The sequence below is a fragment of the Spodoptera frugiperda genome, chromosome 17, assembly GCF_023101765.2.
Source record: "Spodoptera frugiperda isolate SF20-4 chromosome 17, AGI-APGP_CSIRO_Sfru_2.0, whole genome shotgun sequence".
NCBI lineage: Eukaryota > Metazoa > Arthropoda > Insecta > Lepidoptera > Noctuidae > Spodoptera > Spodoptera frugiperda.
Genome location: NC_064228.1, coordinates 1166273 through 1182691, shown reverse-complemented (window position 1 = coordinate 1182691; position 16419 = coordinate 1166273). Strand labels below are relative to the sequence as shown.

General features: G+C 36.5%; 2 protein-coding genes across 14 annotated transcripts in view; one reads left to right on the top strand and one right to left on the bottom strand.

Annotated features, from left to right (window-relative positions):
• LOC118276751 (hemicentin-2) overlaps window positions 1–16419 on the top strand; it is a 476616-nt gene that overhangs the window by 101754 nt on the left and 358443 nt on the right. The gene's annotated exons all lie outside the window — the stretch shown is intronic.
• Window positions 3010–15956, bottom strand: LOC118276756 (ecdysone oxidase-like). 4 transcript variants are annotated; one of them, XM_050699998.1, is made up of 5 exons: window positions 15918–15956; window positions 15399–15526; window positions 14623–14756; window positions 13309–14350; window positions 3010–3611 (listed from the first exon to the last, which is right to left on the bottom strand). In XM_050699998.1, the coding sequence occupies exons 2-5, from the start codon at window positions 15508–15510 to the stop codon at window positions 3160–3162; spliced, it is 1740 nt and encodes a 579-aa protein (XP_050555955.1). In that variant the 5' UTR covers window positions 15511–15526; window positions 15918–15956; the 3' UTR covers window positions 3010–3159. The 4 variants fall into 4 exon arrangements, with proteins under 4 accessions (XP_050555955.1, XP_050555956.1, XP_050555958.1 ...); XM_050699999.1 differs by having other exon boundaries at window positions 3010–3630; window positions 13328–14350; XM_050700001.1 differs by lacking the exons at window positions 13309–14350; window positions 14623–14756; window positions 15399–15526 and adding exons at window positions 5043–5176; window positions 5705–5832 and having other exon boundaries at window positions 3010–4653; window positions 15918–15952.

Below are 16419 nucleotides of genomic sequence, written 5' to 3'. Positions count from 1 at the left end.
AATATCTTGTACACGATCAAAGTCAAGGCAATTATTTCACATAATACTGTTTTTTTTTTCTTCTTGATGGCAACCGCACATAATACTTATTTTAGCACTTTTTAACGTCAAAATTTATCGCCAATATGCTTGTCAGTGAAGCTAGGTGCACGTTCTAAGCAAACTTCTCCATGTGATAAGATGCTTTTTGCTCAGCAGTGAGCACATTTTAACCAATTTAAAAAAGGAGTTTAGGGAAAGGTTTTAAATATTACTTGACTTAAAAAAAAATTAGCTAGTAGAGAGCATAGGAGGCGGTGTTCTGTTTCTTTTAAAGTTTACTGTAGACTGATGATAGAAAATGCCTTATAGCTATAAAATATGTATAAAAAATGTGAAAACATGCTTTATCTCTTAAAATATTAGGTACATTATTGAAATTTCTCCTCTTATTTGCACAAGTGTTAAAAATTACAGTTAGTTGAAATAATGGTAGCGAATCATTCTGTCAATATAAGAACATGGTGTTTGCTCGTGAGCCTAAAATGTATCGCGATTTCTCTTGAGGCCGTTGATTAAATAAATATTATTGAATTCATACAAATTGGCAATAACGGTTTACTCATGTTAAATTACTATGAAAAGCTTTACTAGTTTCGAGTCATAACGGGACTTTTACGGTCATCACATTTTCAAAGTCAAAGCATTTATTTCAATTAATCCGTAAGCATAAGCATATTTGAAACATCAAATTGAATTGTCCATCAGTCTGTCTGTCAGTGAAGCTAGGTGCTCATCCTGAAGCATAGTTATAATGACACCCATGTTCAAAACTTACATTAACTTGTAGTTTAAAGAAAATTTGCAGCCGCACTCAGAGACATTTAATGATAACCTAAATTTTTCCTTAGTAACGATATTGTATCGAAAACAATTGCTAAGGACTGTTACGTGACCATTAAATGACTCTTAGTATCTTGAAATATATTAATCTGGTAACACCATACATTCGACGTCCAGTTTATACTGGATTTGCATACCGTGATGTGTAACCATGTACACAATTATAATTATTATGTTACAAATATCATATTTAAATCCCTCACCTATGTATGTACCTAATTTTGTTATATAATTGGACCACCAATATTGATGTTATTAGGTTCACCCACACATTAAAAAAACACTTTTAATTGTTTGTATAGACAAATTAACATATATGTATAATGTACGTTATGCAGATTTTTAAACATCTGTATAAATATAATATGTCTCATATAACCTTGGTTACGTAAATAGTAATAAGCTATAATGTCATTAAAATAAAGTGCGCTTTACTTTTCATCCAAAATTGATACAAAAGCAGGTTCCTTATTGCCACTGAAATTTCAACTCCAAAAACGAATGAAATAAGATTGAATTTTGTGTAACTGCGTCAAGTAGAATATATTTTATATGAACGCCTTGTTGAAAAAATGGTGCAATAAGTAGATGTACTGAAACTGTGAAATATTAAAGTAAAAATTTTGTCTGAAATATTCACGTAGCCAGAACAAATCGGTAGGCGTTTTGACGCATAATATATTTTTCAGCAACTTTAAAACCAATGTGACATATTTTCAATGGTTGTTTTATTCGTACATTTTTTTAATAAGCACCAACTCAGTTTTTTTATGGTATAAGCTGGTAAACGACCAGACGAATGACCTGATGGTAAGCAATCGCTGCCGCCTATGGTAAAACGGAATTACAGAGGCGTGACAAGTGCATTGCTGTCCTTTTGGGGGTTTGAAACTTAAGAGTTGTTCGGGAATCGAAGATTGGGAAGGGGGATAGGGTCTCCGGTAACCTCTCACACAATTAACCACTCAGTGCAAGCGTTGTTTCACGTCGGTTTTCTGTGAGGCCGTGGTATCACTCCGGTCGAGCTGGCCCATTCGTACCGAAGCATGGCTATCCCACACTTAAAATAAAATATAGAATTAATCAACTTTTGACTATTATCTTCCTAATAATATCAATGCGAGTGACTTTATGTATATTTGTTAAAATGTCACTCAATCACGTCAAAACGTTCGAAGGTATCGGGATGAAATTTGGAACAGTGGTAGATTATAGTCTAAAATAACACATAGGCTACTTTTTACCCCACGAAAACGCAAGCAAAACCACTGACAGAACATAGTTCTACATACACTAACAATCTAAAACCGCAAACCCAATATAATTATTACACACACACTAACACAAATACGAAACGTTTACACCAAATTCGAATGTAAATTTAGTTTTGGTACCACGAAAGCGTTTCCTTAGTCGACTCTGAGACACACTTGCAAGCTAAGATTAAATTGGGTTTCTACCTCTAAGGGATTAAGATGTCCTATTTATATAGAGTTGTTTAATGGATTAGAGGCTGTCAGGATGCCCATTCACCGCCGCGTCGCAGTCGTCAAGTCAGTTTGCGTTGAGCAAAATGTTGCTAGTTTGGTAATTTGTAGGAGTAAGGAAGTTTGTAGCAGAAACAAAAACATCGTGAGGGAACCAGGGCGCATAATGTGTATTTTGGATATGTTCTAGTGACTGTCTCGTTGGTCGAATGGGGTCTTGGGTTCGATTCCCGGGTCGGGCATAGTACTACTGGGCTTTTTTCAGTTTTCAGGATGCCCATTCACCGCCACGTTCGCATTGTCATTTTACATATTATGTTCAAAATTTTTGTAGTTCAGTGTTGGATGTCAATGGTTTCCTGGTCGTGATAATTTATTTGCAATTGTTAATATCTCATAAGGTTGATGGTTAAATATTTTGAAGAAGCCCGAGTGAATAGGTTGCTTATGGGCAGACGTGCTCCATCGTAGGCCGCATCATCACTTACCATCAGGCGAGATAGCGGCCAAACGTCGACCCATTAAACGTAAAAAGAAAATGTAAAAAAAGAAGAAGCTGATCTCCATTTTTTCCTTTTGCTACTAATTTCATTCTGAAATTCTTTCCAATTTGTGATATTTAACAAGAAAACCAGACATGGAATAAAATAATATTTTTATTAAAGAAATAACATTTAATTCCTGTGAAAGTTAAGAATCTCACCAACAAAGCTACTATTAATTTATTTACTAATAGATTACAAAAATATCTTACAAAGGCATTCAGGCTTCATTATTTTTCACAAAAAATCTAAATACCCCAATCCTTGCGAATGATATCAGCTCCATACTCGGCTAACATCATGACTCCGGCATATAACTTGCCTCGAATCAGAGTAGGCATGGCAGAAGCGTCCACCACACGCAACGAATCTACTCCTAAAACATTCAAGTTACTATCCAGTACCATCCCCATCGCACAAGTACCAGCGTAATGCCACATAGTTGCAGACATAGATACAGCGTAACACCTCCAGAATTCATACTCAGTTTTTGCATCCTTGCATACTCCCATATCGACCAAACTGGCATTGATACTCTTGAAGTATGTTGTGTCTAGTATTCTCACATGATCCATGAATGCTCTAGCGATCAAATCAACGTCATCTTCATTGCTAAACATGCCTGTGTACACTTGAGGGTTCACCGCAGGGTCTGTGCTCGCCAAGAGTACCTGACCACGAGATTTCGGCATCACCAAACCTAGTAAAGTGAATATCACCTTTCTATCTTTCGAAGCATCAAATATTCTCTGAGAGATGTCGTACGAGTAGCTGAACATGTTGACGCTCAACTGTAAAACGTCGTTAGAACTACATGGGAAGTCTAAGTTGATTGTATCGTAATCAGCAGTTGCTGTTGAGTTATCCAGTGAGACGTAGCCGTTGAATGATGGTGTTGGGAACTGGTGTGGATTAGCAGCCGGCGTGGTAGCATCACATTTATCCGTCTTAACTACAATTGCAGCGCAGGCGTGGTCTTGCAAGTTTTGTCCAACTGGCAGATCAGCTACAACATCGATGCCAAATGATTCAAGATGCTTCTGTGGTCCGATTCCAGATAACATGAGCAGTTTAGGGCTGTTGAGTGCACCAGCTGATACAATGACTTCTTTGTCTGCATACACTTTGTATGTCTCGCCGCTGGCTGTAGTTACTTCAACTCCTACAGCTTTTTGGTTTTTAATGATAATCTTTGTGACGAAAGAAGATATAGCTAGACACAGATTAGGGCGGTGTTTAGCTCGTCCTAAGTAACCTAATGCACTGCTTTGACGGATACCGTCAGCGATTTCAAATAAGTTCTCAGTGTACCCTACAGCTGGGACGGCTGCGTTAATGTCAGACACAATCTTGTGACCAAGTTCTTCGAATGCCTTTAAGTATTTTTCATTGGACTTGCGTGTATCCTTAGCTACTAGTAGAGGACCATCAGTGCCGTGAAATTCGATATCTTCTGGCTGAAGAAGATCCTGATCTATAAGCGTTTCCATTTTCTTTAAATATTTTTGGGCATATTTGAAAGACCATTTTTTGTCATTAAGCATCTTCGCCCACCCGTTGTAGTCTTCAGGGTCGCCGTTGGTGTGCATCATGTGATGGACCGCGCTGCTGCCTCCTAGTACTTTACCCTGGTTCATGGTGACGACCTTTCCTTGAAGATTTTGAGCTGTCTTGCCATCATCAGTTGATGTTATGTTGTAGTCGTATACTGACCGCGGAAGTAACGTGAACCAAGCGGGATACTGGAATAAATTAAATAATAATTAATAGATAAATTTTGCTTATACTTAGATATTTAATTTTGACTACATGGTTGGTGCGGTAGCAGAGCAACCGGCTGCCGTGCAACGTGTAGCGGGGGATTTCTTTGTGGGATTCACAATTGTTATTTCGGGTCTGGGTGTCATGTATATGTGTGAACATTTACGTTTGCAAACGCACCCACGATACAGGAGGACAGTCTAGAGAGACATCTTTTTTTTAAATTACAGTTTAGCATAGCTATAAAATAACTAGTATATGAAACTATTTCTCCTTTTACATGAATGTAATTAAAAATAAGAGAATTTTCTTTCATTTTTGGCTATATAAAATGCAATACAAAGTAAAATTATATTGTTAGCATTCTTACCTCAGACTCAAGTGGTGGATATCCCCCAGCTTCAAGTAGCAGTACATTTACATTTTCGTTTTCTGTCAGTCTGCTGGCTACTACTGATCCAGCTGATCCACCGCCCACGACGATAAAGTCAAAAGAGGCTCCATCTGTAGTATACAATAGAATATTTCCAGCATTTGATTAATTAAATTAAAAAGTAAGGACATCACTCAAGCGATGAGCATGAAGAGATTGATGAATGTAGATCACATAGACATTTGAAGTTCTATTGACTCTGTCAACCCCAATGGGGGACATGCGTGGACATATGTAATTTTTCTCATGTAACAATGTAATCCTAGGTTTATCATCATCAACAATCTGTTAAAGTTTCTGATAGTCTATGGCTGTGGTTCCCGTGAACTATTCTTTTACATGGACCAAAACTGACAATGATATGAAAAAAATAATAAAAGACTACACTTATTACTTGGCTACTGATAAAACTTTCATGTTTAATAAAGAATAACTCTAGACGAACTAAAATTTGGAAATTGGTGCCATAGTAACTTTTATTCAGCTCAAAATTACCTAGCCAATGATGAAATACACATAGCTATTGGAAGGAGGAATCAGATTTCATAGAAACTATGACATCACCTTTGATGATGAGTATATAAGTGATGATGTGTTACCTTGTACGGAGCACTGTGGTGGGTATTGCCAAGCGGTGGGTTGGACAGTCTGCAACAGTTGCAGAGCAATCTGCATCGACTGGATCGTGGATATGGCTGCAGCTGCATCCATCGTGGAGTCTTGTCACCTATTCATATAAAAAACAATAACATACCATATCTCGGTAATCTGGATGTTTAGTCTGGGCGCTCAAAGCAGGAGAAGTAACATGGTGGTTTTTAGTGAGTAAGAGTCTGACACTCCCCCCCCCCCCCGTCTCATCCAAAGCGGGAGAAGTAATTGCATGATTTCCCCCGATTTTCCCCGCTCAAAAAAAAAAGGGAAGTGCTAATCTATTTGTGTTTATCATAGCTACTTATAAAAACATCTGGAGTTTATTTTTTATGATATAAGCTGGTAAACGAGCAGTTGGATCACCTAATCGTAAGCAATCGATGCCGCCCATGGACATCCGAAATACCTGAATAATTATTTTGAAATTGTTATATGTGTAAAACGTATATAATATATATTTTTGTATATTGAAAAAAATAATCTTTTCTCTAGATTTTTTTTAGTTAAATGTTAAATATCAGTTAAGTGCTAAGAATGATTATAATATAACAACAATAATATGGTAACAATTTAAGACGAAGAAATACAAGAAAATAATATTATTTTCACTCACCCAAAGCCTTGTAGTACTGCTGCTGAGTCCGTAGACAAGATAATTTCTGTTCAGCTATACTTTCCTTTTATACTAATTTCTTCTTCATTTCTAAAACGTGACGAGGGGAAGTGGTAAAATTGGACAACAATAAAAAAAAACTGTGTTGTAAATTTTAAGTGTGAGAGAGCCATGCTTCGGCACAAATGGGCCGGCTCGACCGGAGTGATACCACGGCCACGTTGGGTGGGTGAGGTTACCAGAGGCCTAAATACCCCCTTCCCCCTTCCACCTTCCCCCATCCCCATCCTCCCACATTTTTAATATTATATTTGTTTTGACTTTCAAAAGTGATTTTCTGGTCTATTTGAAATAAATAACTTTGACTTGGACTTTGATGGTGAAACACTTGGACTTCACCCTTAATAGTAAAACACGATATTAGATTGTTGCCTTGATACATTGCTGGATGTTGTTGAGTTTGTGCTTCCTGATGGGTATAACCTGGGTACTTTCAATGCCCGAGTGAATAGGTGCTTATGGGCAGACGTGTTCCATCGTAGGCCGCATCATCACTTACCATAAGACGAGATAGCCCAACGTCGACCTATCAGATGTAAAAAAAAATATATATTTATTTCCCAATCACCTAATTTTGCTCTTTCTCCCCGAAACTGCAAGTTCCAACTGTGCATATAGTATTTTAACATATAGTACAATTACAAAAAAAAAAAAAAAAATTATGAACAATTAGTACGTATTTACCTAAGATGAATAATATTATAAATATTTTCAATTAAATTATATACAACGTGTAACAAAAAGGGGGTATACATATCAATTAGGTTTTATTAATTTACTAATAGAATTACTTGAAATAACGTTTTATTTTTAATTTCATATCAAAACCTAATTATTTGTCGCCATTTCATTTGTTCATTTTTGTTCACGAAAGTTCGCAATAAATGGAATTGTAGTATGCAATCTGCGAAGTTTTAGACGAAACTTCGTTTTTCTTTGAATTAGAGTAGGCCCCCTGTATTCATCAGCGCTTATTGATGTATATGGGTATTTTGTTACACGTTGTATATACGATATTTTGTATTTGCTTTAACATGAGGCATTTTACACATAAAAATACATGCAATGGTGTTAAGATAGGTACATGAGCTGCATGTTATGAGGTCAAGGCGTACAAATATTTATAACTAGCTTTTGCCCGCGACTTCGTTCGCGTGGAATAGTGACTTCCGGCAAATTTTTGGTTTTAACCAAATAGTTCCCGATCTCGCGGGATCTCTTCAAAAATGAGATGTGGAAGATATTCCAGGGAACTCTTCAAAAATCAACATAATGAGCTCTGCGTTTGAATTTAATAGATGTATACTCACTTAGGGCATTGAAAAAATAGTTTAAAAACGGACTTAAACTAACTTAAAACTAAAGAAAGCTACGAATTACGAATTTATAACAATTAAAAAAGAAACTATATTACAACCTATCCTCTATGCTATAATAACCAAGCTTAAACTAAATAATTTAAAAGAAACGACTTAAATCTAATCTAATTAAAAAAAAAATTAGACTTACAATTTTATTAAAAAAACTAACTACAGTAACTACTAATAATCGATATCAAACTAAACCTACGTTAAATAGTTTAACCAAAAAACCAGGAAAACCCAACAAATAAACTTATTAATTGACAAATACAACGAAACCAATTTAGAATATACGAAACAGCAGGACCACTACAGACAAATAATCATACGACTGATAATACACTTTTTCTACGATAGTACCGAAGCGCTCGGCCGATACCCAACCAAATGAATGTAACGAAACCATAGCGCGATCTATTTCGGTCCCAACGCCATCTATCGAGGATAAAGACAACTTGGATTATTTATTTATACTCCGTTCGGGCATTTTCTTTGTACTAAAAGTTTAATTATATTGATATTATTTTTTTCATACCTTTTTACTATTTATTTACTTTTTTTCGATGAATTAAAACAATAACATGAACCGAAGTCGTGTAACGATCGACATAGAATTATCTATACTCCGTTAGAGCATTTTCTTTGTACTAAATGTTTTATTATATTGATATTATTTTTTTCATACCTTTTTACTATTTATTTACTTTTTTCGATAAATTAAAACAATAACATGAACCGAAGTCGTGTAACGATCGACATAGAATTATTTATAAATAATTTATTTCTAATTTTTATTTTTTGATTTTTGAAATAAAAATATATCTATGTCCTTTCTAAGGTTCTTAACTATATCTGTACCAAATTTTAACCAAATCCGTCAAATAGTTGCGGAGATTAATGGTATAAGCATAGAATGTTCGACGTGATTCTTTAATTTGACATAACTTTTTTATTTATGAACCGATTGACATGAAACAAACACTAAATGTAAATTTAAGCATCCCACAATATATTCGTGAAAACCGCATCCAACTCGGATCAGCCGTTTCTGAGATTAGCGCGCACAGACGAACAGACAAACAGACAAACAGACAAACAGACAAACAGACAAACAGACAAACAGACAAAAAAAAAGTTAATTACATTTTTGGGTTCGACATCGACATAACAATAACCCCTGCTATTTTTTTTATTTTTATTTTCAATGTACAGACAGCACTTTTCTACAATTTTATTATATGTATAGATATATAGATTTTGAATTTTAGGTAGGTGATGAAATGAGTGTAGGATGAGTGATGATGATGATAATATATGTAAGGAACTAAAACAATTAATCAAATCTGTATATAAACAAGTCTTTTCTTACTGAGTGACTGACTGGCAGACCGACTGACAACGCACAGCAAAAACTACTGGACTTACCAAGTAACTGAAACTTCATGTATGTACATATGTTCCTTGAGGAGTATATGGGAGTATAATGGGAGTACTAATGAGGATATCCTTAGGTTTCCACGGGAACGATAAAATCGGTAATCACCTTTTTGCACGAATCAAGTCGGTGACAAACGTTAGTTGCAAATAAATACAACACCATGTAGAACATTTAATTATTGAGGGTGAGTGTGACTGCAATGAACACTAAACAATAAAATATTTAATAGAGTATCAAAGTCAAAGTAGGCACTTATTTCAATTAATCCTAATGTCAAATTGAAGTGCAGTCAGTCTGTCTGTCAGTGAAACTAAGTGCTCGTTCCCAAGTGTAGTTTCGAATGGATCTATTATTATGATTAAAATAGTTTCATGTTTATTCAGACACCACTGACAAACGGTGACAGAAAATATCGTAAGGAAACCTGGCCTTATAAATCAAAATTATAAGGTTGAAATTACTAACCCACATTGAGTAACCGTGGCAACCCTTCTCAGTGCGGCAGCAGTGGCCACTTTTTAACCGATATAAATAAAGTGTATGTATGTATGTTTGTGCGCTATCTTCTTGCGTTTGGTTGAAGTTAATTTTGATGCGGTTTTCAGTATAGTACATAATAGTCTTTGGAAATTCATAGATATTACTTGATTTAAAAATATGTTACTTGAATTGGTAAATATTTCATTGAAGACCGTTTTTTCTTTATTTTAAGTTGACTAGTGGTCGCCTAGTGGCCGAAATTCGACCATATATGATTTAATTTACAATACCACTTAACGTACGTTGAAGGATAATTTTTATTTAACTCAAACTCTTTTTTAAAACTCTTTTCATATGAGACGTGAGAATATCATCGCAATATCTATCGATTTTGACGTTTTGTCAAATACGATCAGATACTATGCATGTGTGTGTAATATTTTATTTATTGATTTAATGTACTTTATAAGCATTATTTTTGAAAAATATTAGCGCTATGCACTTCTCCTACACATAAACTATAAGTGTACTAAATTTTATGCTCCTACGTCCGCGCAATTTTCGTAAAAAGAATTACAAAGTTTTTGCTTCACGTATTAATATATAGATTATAGGCTGGTGATTAAACGCATTTATTTGTAGATGTTTTTAAATGCCTAATAGCTTTAAATGTAGAATTAAGAAAAAATCGACATTAGGCTTTATTTAAAAAAAAAATATTAGGTAAATTTTTGTAAATTTTAAAGAAAAACATTAACTGTTTCTCCCCTAATTTACACAAGTGTTTAAAATTACAGTTACAATGAAGGAAGGCGGCGAGTGAATTTGTCAATATCAGAACATGGTGTTGCACGTGAGCTTAAATTATTATTTCACGGTTTCTCTTGAGGCAACTTTCATTTGTTCAATATTATTGAATTCATACTAATTGGCAATAACGGTTTACTCACGTTAAATGACAATGAAAAACTCTACTAGTTTCGAGTCACAACGGGATTCTTTTTTTTTTTAGAGCCGCGGTAAACCCGCTAGGTAGTCCGCAGCTCCGGATCAGGCATCAGCCCTACTGGGCCCCATCTGTGGTAGTCTAATAGCTCTTTGAGGCGCGCGCGGAACGCGACGCGCCGCATGCACATTGCACGGGTCTGATCTGGTCGGGCGGCGAGCTACCCTTGCTCACCGTCCGCAGGCCCGCACTTACGGTGGCCGGAGATCGTCTCGCCATCCCCTACGCCCGGAGTGTCTCTCGCGACGGCTGGGGCGTGACGAGGATTGTTCTGTCACGCGTCCCGCCTCCTCCTTAGCTAGCACGACTGCTTTGCAAAAGGAGGAGACGACATCCCAGTCCCTCTCACTCCGCACCATGGCCTGAACCAGTGCCGGGCGCGAGAGGTCGCCGTCGCCGACCACATCCCTGAGGACTTGGCGGTGCTCAGCCCACGCAGGGCACACTGCCACCGTATGTTCTACCGTGTCCTCCGGGCGGTCCACGCTGTGATGACACCTACCGAAATTCCCATGTCCGGTAAGCACCTGCATCAGGCGGTAAGTGAGGACGCCGTGGCGCCTCTCTAGCCACTCCTCAAAGAGGGGACTTACCGGTGCGAGGACAGCGAACCCAACAACGGAACTCTTAGGGTCATATTACACTTTCAAAGTCAAAGCATTTATTTTAATTAATCCTTAATTAGGCACTTTTGAAACGTCAAATTGTATTGTCCGTCAGTTTATCTGTCAGTGAAGCGAGGTGCTTTTTCCAAAGTGTAGGTTTAACGGCACTGGTCTTCCCATGTTCAAAAATTACATTCAATTTTGTATTATGTTAGTCTGTAACATCACACACACGGTAAGTGATTCTGCCCATAAGCAACCTATTCACTCGATCTTTGAAGACACCCAGGTTATACCCATTAGGAAACACATAGTTCCAGCAAAGAGTTCCAGTTTTCTATAATTATGCAGTTTTTAAACATCTGTTTAAATATAATATGTATAATTATGTATTTTCATAACCTTGGTTCAGTAAATAGTAATAAGCTATAATGTCATTAAAATAAAGTGCACTTTACTTTCCATCCAAAATTGATACAAAACCAGGTTCCTTATTGCCACTGAAATTTCGACTTCAAATACGAAGAAAAAAAGATTGAATTTTGTGTAACTGCGTCAAGTAGAACATATTTATATAAACGCCTTGTTGAAAAAATGGTGCAATAAGTAGATGTACTGAAACTGTAAAATATTAAAGTAACAATTTTGTCTGAAATATTGATGGAGCCAGAAGATTTCTGTAGGCGTTTTGACTTTTGACGCACAATATTCTTCGGTTTTTTAAAAAATTCTCAATAGTAGCAGGAAGTTTGGCATTGTCCAGAATATGGTAACAGGCTCATCCCCTATTACATGGGGCTTAAAACACAAATGGTGAAAATACATTGTATTGCATTATACGCCGTAATGTGCACCTCTGCATACTACTTTGGAAATAAAAGGCGTGACGTTACTTTTTTAGATATGTTCAAAAAATAATAGTTCCGTAAGGAAGTCAATGGTTCCCTGGTCGGGATAATCTTTGTATTCGTTTCTATCTCATGAGGTTGATGTTACAAAGATTTCACAGCTACTTCTAGCTGTCACAAATATTCAATTCCACTTTTTTTAGCGTTGATAAGTTTGCGTTTGGCCACCAACCCGCTCATTGCCAGGACGGCAAAGCGAAGATGTGGCGAACGATGGAGTACACTTAGACTTAGAAAGTACCTATTCACTCTGACCTTGAAAAGACCCGGGTGGTATTTCTCAGGAAAGATAGAAGCCGGCAGATTGTTCCATTTCCTGGCTGCACGGATTAGGAACGTGGATTCGGACCGTTTCTTTTTTGTATTAACTATTAATTTCATTCTGAAATTCTTTCCAATATGTGATATTTAGTAAGAAAACCAGACATACTATAAAATAACATTTTTATTAAATATTATAATATTTCATTCTCTATGGATAAATTAATTACAAGGTTATATCATTTACTTACAATAAGTAAAGGTTCAACCAACATAGCTGACATTAATTAATTTACTAATAGATTACAAAAATATCTTACAAAGGCATTCATTATTGTCAGGCTTCATTATTTTTCACAAAAAGTCTAAATACCCCAATCCTTGCGAATGATATCAGCTCCATACTCGGCTAACATCATGACTCCAGCATATAACTTGCCTCGAATCAAAGTAGGCATGGCAGAAGCGTCCACCACACGCAACGAATCTACTCCTAAAACATTCAAGTCACTATCCAGTACCATCCCCATCGCACAAGTACCAGCGTAGTGCCACATAGTTGCAGACATAGATACAGCGTAACACCTCCAGAATTCGTACTCAGTTTTTGCATCCTTGCATACTCCCATATCGACCAAACTGGCATTGATACTCTTGAAGTATGTTGTGTCTAGTACTCTCACATGATCCATGAATGCTCTAGCGATCAAATCAACGTCATCTTCATTGCTAAACATGCCTGTGTACACTTGAGGGTTCACTGCTGGGTCTGTGCTCGCCAAGAGAACCTGACCACGGGATTTTGGCATCACCAAACCTAGTAAAGTGAACATCACCTTTCTATCTTTCGAAGCATCAAATATTCTCTGAGAGATGTCGTACGAGTAGCTGAACATGTTGACACTTAACTGTAAAACGTCGCTTGAACTACATGGGAAATCTAAGTTGATTGTATCGTAATCAGCAGTTGCTGTTGAATTATCCAGTGAGACGTAGCCGTTGAAAGATGGTGTTGGGAACTGGTGTGGGTTAGCAGCTGGCGTGGTAGCATCACATTTGTCCGTCTTAACTACAATTGCAGCGCAGGCATGGTCTTGCAAGTTTTGTCCAACTGGCAGATCAGCTACAACATCGATGCCAAATGATTCAAGATGCTTCTGTGGTCCGATTCCAGATAACATGAGCAGTTTAGGGCTGTTGAGTGCACCAGCTGATACAATGACTTCTTTGTCTGCATACACTTTGTATGTCTCACCGCTGGCTGTAGTTACTTCAACTCCTACAGCTTTTTGGTTTTTAATGATAATCTTTGTGACGAAAGAAGATATAGCTAGACACAGATTAGGGCGGTGTTTAGCTCGTCCTAAGTAACCTAATGCACTGCTTTGACGGATACCGTCAGCGATTTCAAATAAGTTCTCAGTGTACCCTACAGCTGGGACGGCTGCGTTAATGTCAGACACAATCTTGTGACCAAGTTCTTCGAATGCCTTTAAGTATTTTTCATTGGACTTGCGTGTATCCTTAGCTACTAGTAGAGGACCATCAGTGCCGTGAAATTCGATATCTTCTGGCTGAAGAAGATCCTGATCTATAAGCGTTTCCATTTTCTTTAAATATTTTTGGGCATATTTGAAAGACCATTTTTTGTCATTAAGCATCTTCGCCCACCCGTTGTAGTCTTCAGGGTCGCCGTTGGTGTGCATCATGTGATGGACCGCGCTGCTGCCTCCTAGTACTTTACCCTGGTTCATGGTGACGACCTTTCCTTGAAGATTTTGAGCTGTCTTGCCATCATCAGTTGATGTTATGTTGTAGTCGTATACTGACCGCGGAAGTAACGTGAACCAAGCGGGATACTGGAATAAATTAAATAATAATTAATAGATAAATTTTGCATACAGATAATTTAATTTTTTTAATTTTTAATTTTTTTTTTATTTTTTTTTTAATTTAATTTAATTTAATTTTTGATTTTGAATTTTGACTACATGGTTGGTGCTATAAAATAACTAGTATATGAAACTATTTCTCCTTTTACATGAATGTTATTAAAAATAAGAGAGTTTTCTTTAATTTTTGGCTATATGAAATGCGATACAAAGTAAAATTATATTGTAAGCATTCTTACCTCAGACTCCAATGGTGGATATCCCCCAGCTTCAAGTAGCAGTACATTAACATTTTCGTTTTCTGTCAGTCTGCTGGCTACTACTGATCCAGCCGATCCACCGCCCACGACGATAAAGTCAAAAGAGGCTCCATCTGTAGGATTAAATATGATATTTTCAGCGTTTGACTTATTAATTTAAAAAGTAAGGAAATCACTCAAACAATGAGCTAAACTGAGAGAGAGCTAAACATGGAGAGATTGATGAATGTAGATCGTGTCATTTGGCGTTTTATTGACTCTGTCAACTCTAATGGGAGGCATGGCTATATGCATGTAAGTAAGGAAGAAAAAATACACAAGACTACACAAATTAAACTTATATCAAAGGTGACAACAGAGAGGAGTAACTGAGTTCAATAATTTAAAAGTGACTATTTTATGAGTGAATGGGAACATTAGAGTGTCGCATTAATAGTAGTCCTTTACATAACATGAATGTTATAAAAGTGGTCCTTGGCCAGAAAAAGGTTGGCATCACCTTGGGCTTCTGAAAACAGAAACCACGTCCATGTATGACGTAAAAATAGTACAACTTGGGTACTGATAAAACTACAATGTTTAATAAAGAATAATTCTGACCAGACTAAGATTTGGAACTTGGAGCCATAGTAACTATTTAGCATAGTAAGTATTTACCTCAAAATTACCTATCCAAAGATGTTACTCACATAGCTATTGGAAGATGGGATCAGATTTCTTAGAAACAATGGCATCATCCTTTGATGAAGTATTACCTTGTACGGAGCACTGTGGTGGATACTGCCAAGCGGTGGGTTGGACAGTCTGCAATAACTGCAGAGCAATCTGCATCGACTGGATCGTGGATATGGCTGCAGCCGCGTCCATCGTGGAGTTTTCTCACCTAATTATATAAAAAATAATAATATACCTTATCTCGGTAATCTGGATATTTGGCTACATTGAAAAGACTTATGACCACAGTATTTGGAAACCTGATGGCAAGGAAGTGCTAATCTATGTGTGTTTATCATAACTACTTATGAAAACATCAGTTTTTTTATAGTATAAGCTGGTAAACGAGCAAATGGAACACCTGATGGTAAGCATACATGCAAAACACCAGAACTATTTTGAAATCGTTGTACCTATTTGTAAAACTTATATTATTAAGATTCAATCGTTTTTCAGTTAAATTTTAAATATCCATTAAGTGATAGGAACCGTTATAATATCACGAAAGATAATAATTTAAGATGAAGGAATATAAGAAAAAATATATAATTTTCACTAACCCAAAGCCTTGTAGTACTGCTGCTGAATCCGAAGATAAGATGATTTCTGTTCAGCTGTACTTTCCTTTTATACTAATTTCTTCTTTAATTTCGAGAACGTCACGAGGGGAAGTGGTAAAATTGGACAACAATATATAAAAAATAAATCGTACGATAATTAATTTTTATGTTTTTTTTATTTTACACTTTATGTTTATGTTTATGCTGCCAATTTAGTCAATTTAATATTTATTAATTATTTTCACTGCTCATTGGTCAAATGAACGCAAGTGCAACTGCCTGAACGACTTCCGAGTCAAGCAGAGTATTGCTGAGCATTTTTCGGTTTTTTGGAAATTTCTCAGTAGTAGCACGGAGTCTGGAATTGTGCCCAGTATATTATGGCAATAGGCTCATCCCCTATTACATGGACTTATAACACAAATAGTGAAAAGTGGATATATATTGTATAGTGGCATTACGTGACGTAATGTGCATTTCTGCCTACCTCTTCTGGGATAAA

Excerpts from the sequence above, each read along its gene's own strand:
- LOC118276756 (XM_050699998.1), bottom strand. The coding sequence starts at position 15,510 with ATGGACGCGGCTGCAGCCATATCCACGATCCAGTCGATGCAGATTGCT. Across the intron at positions 14,351-14,622 it reads ATCCACCATTGGAGTCTGAG|TATCCCGCTTGGTTCACGTT; the intron begins GTAAGAATGCTT and ends AATTTATTCCAG. Across the intron at positions 3,612-13,308 it reads GGTGATGTTCACTTTACTAG|GTTTGGTGATGCCGAAATCT; the intron begins GTTTGGTGATGC and ends TCACTTTACTAG.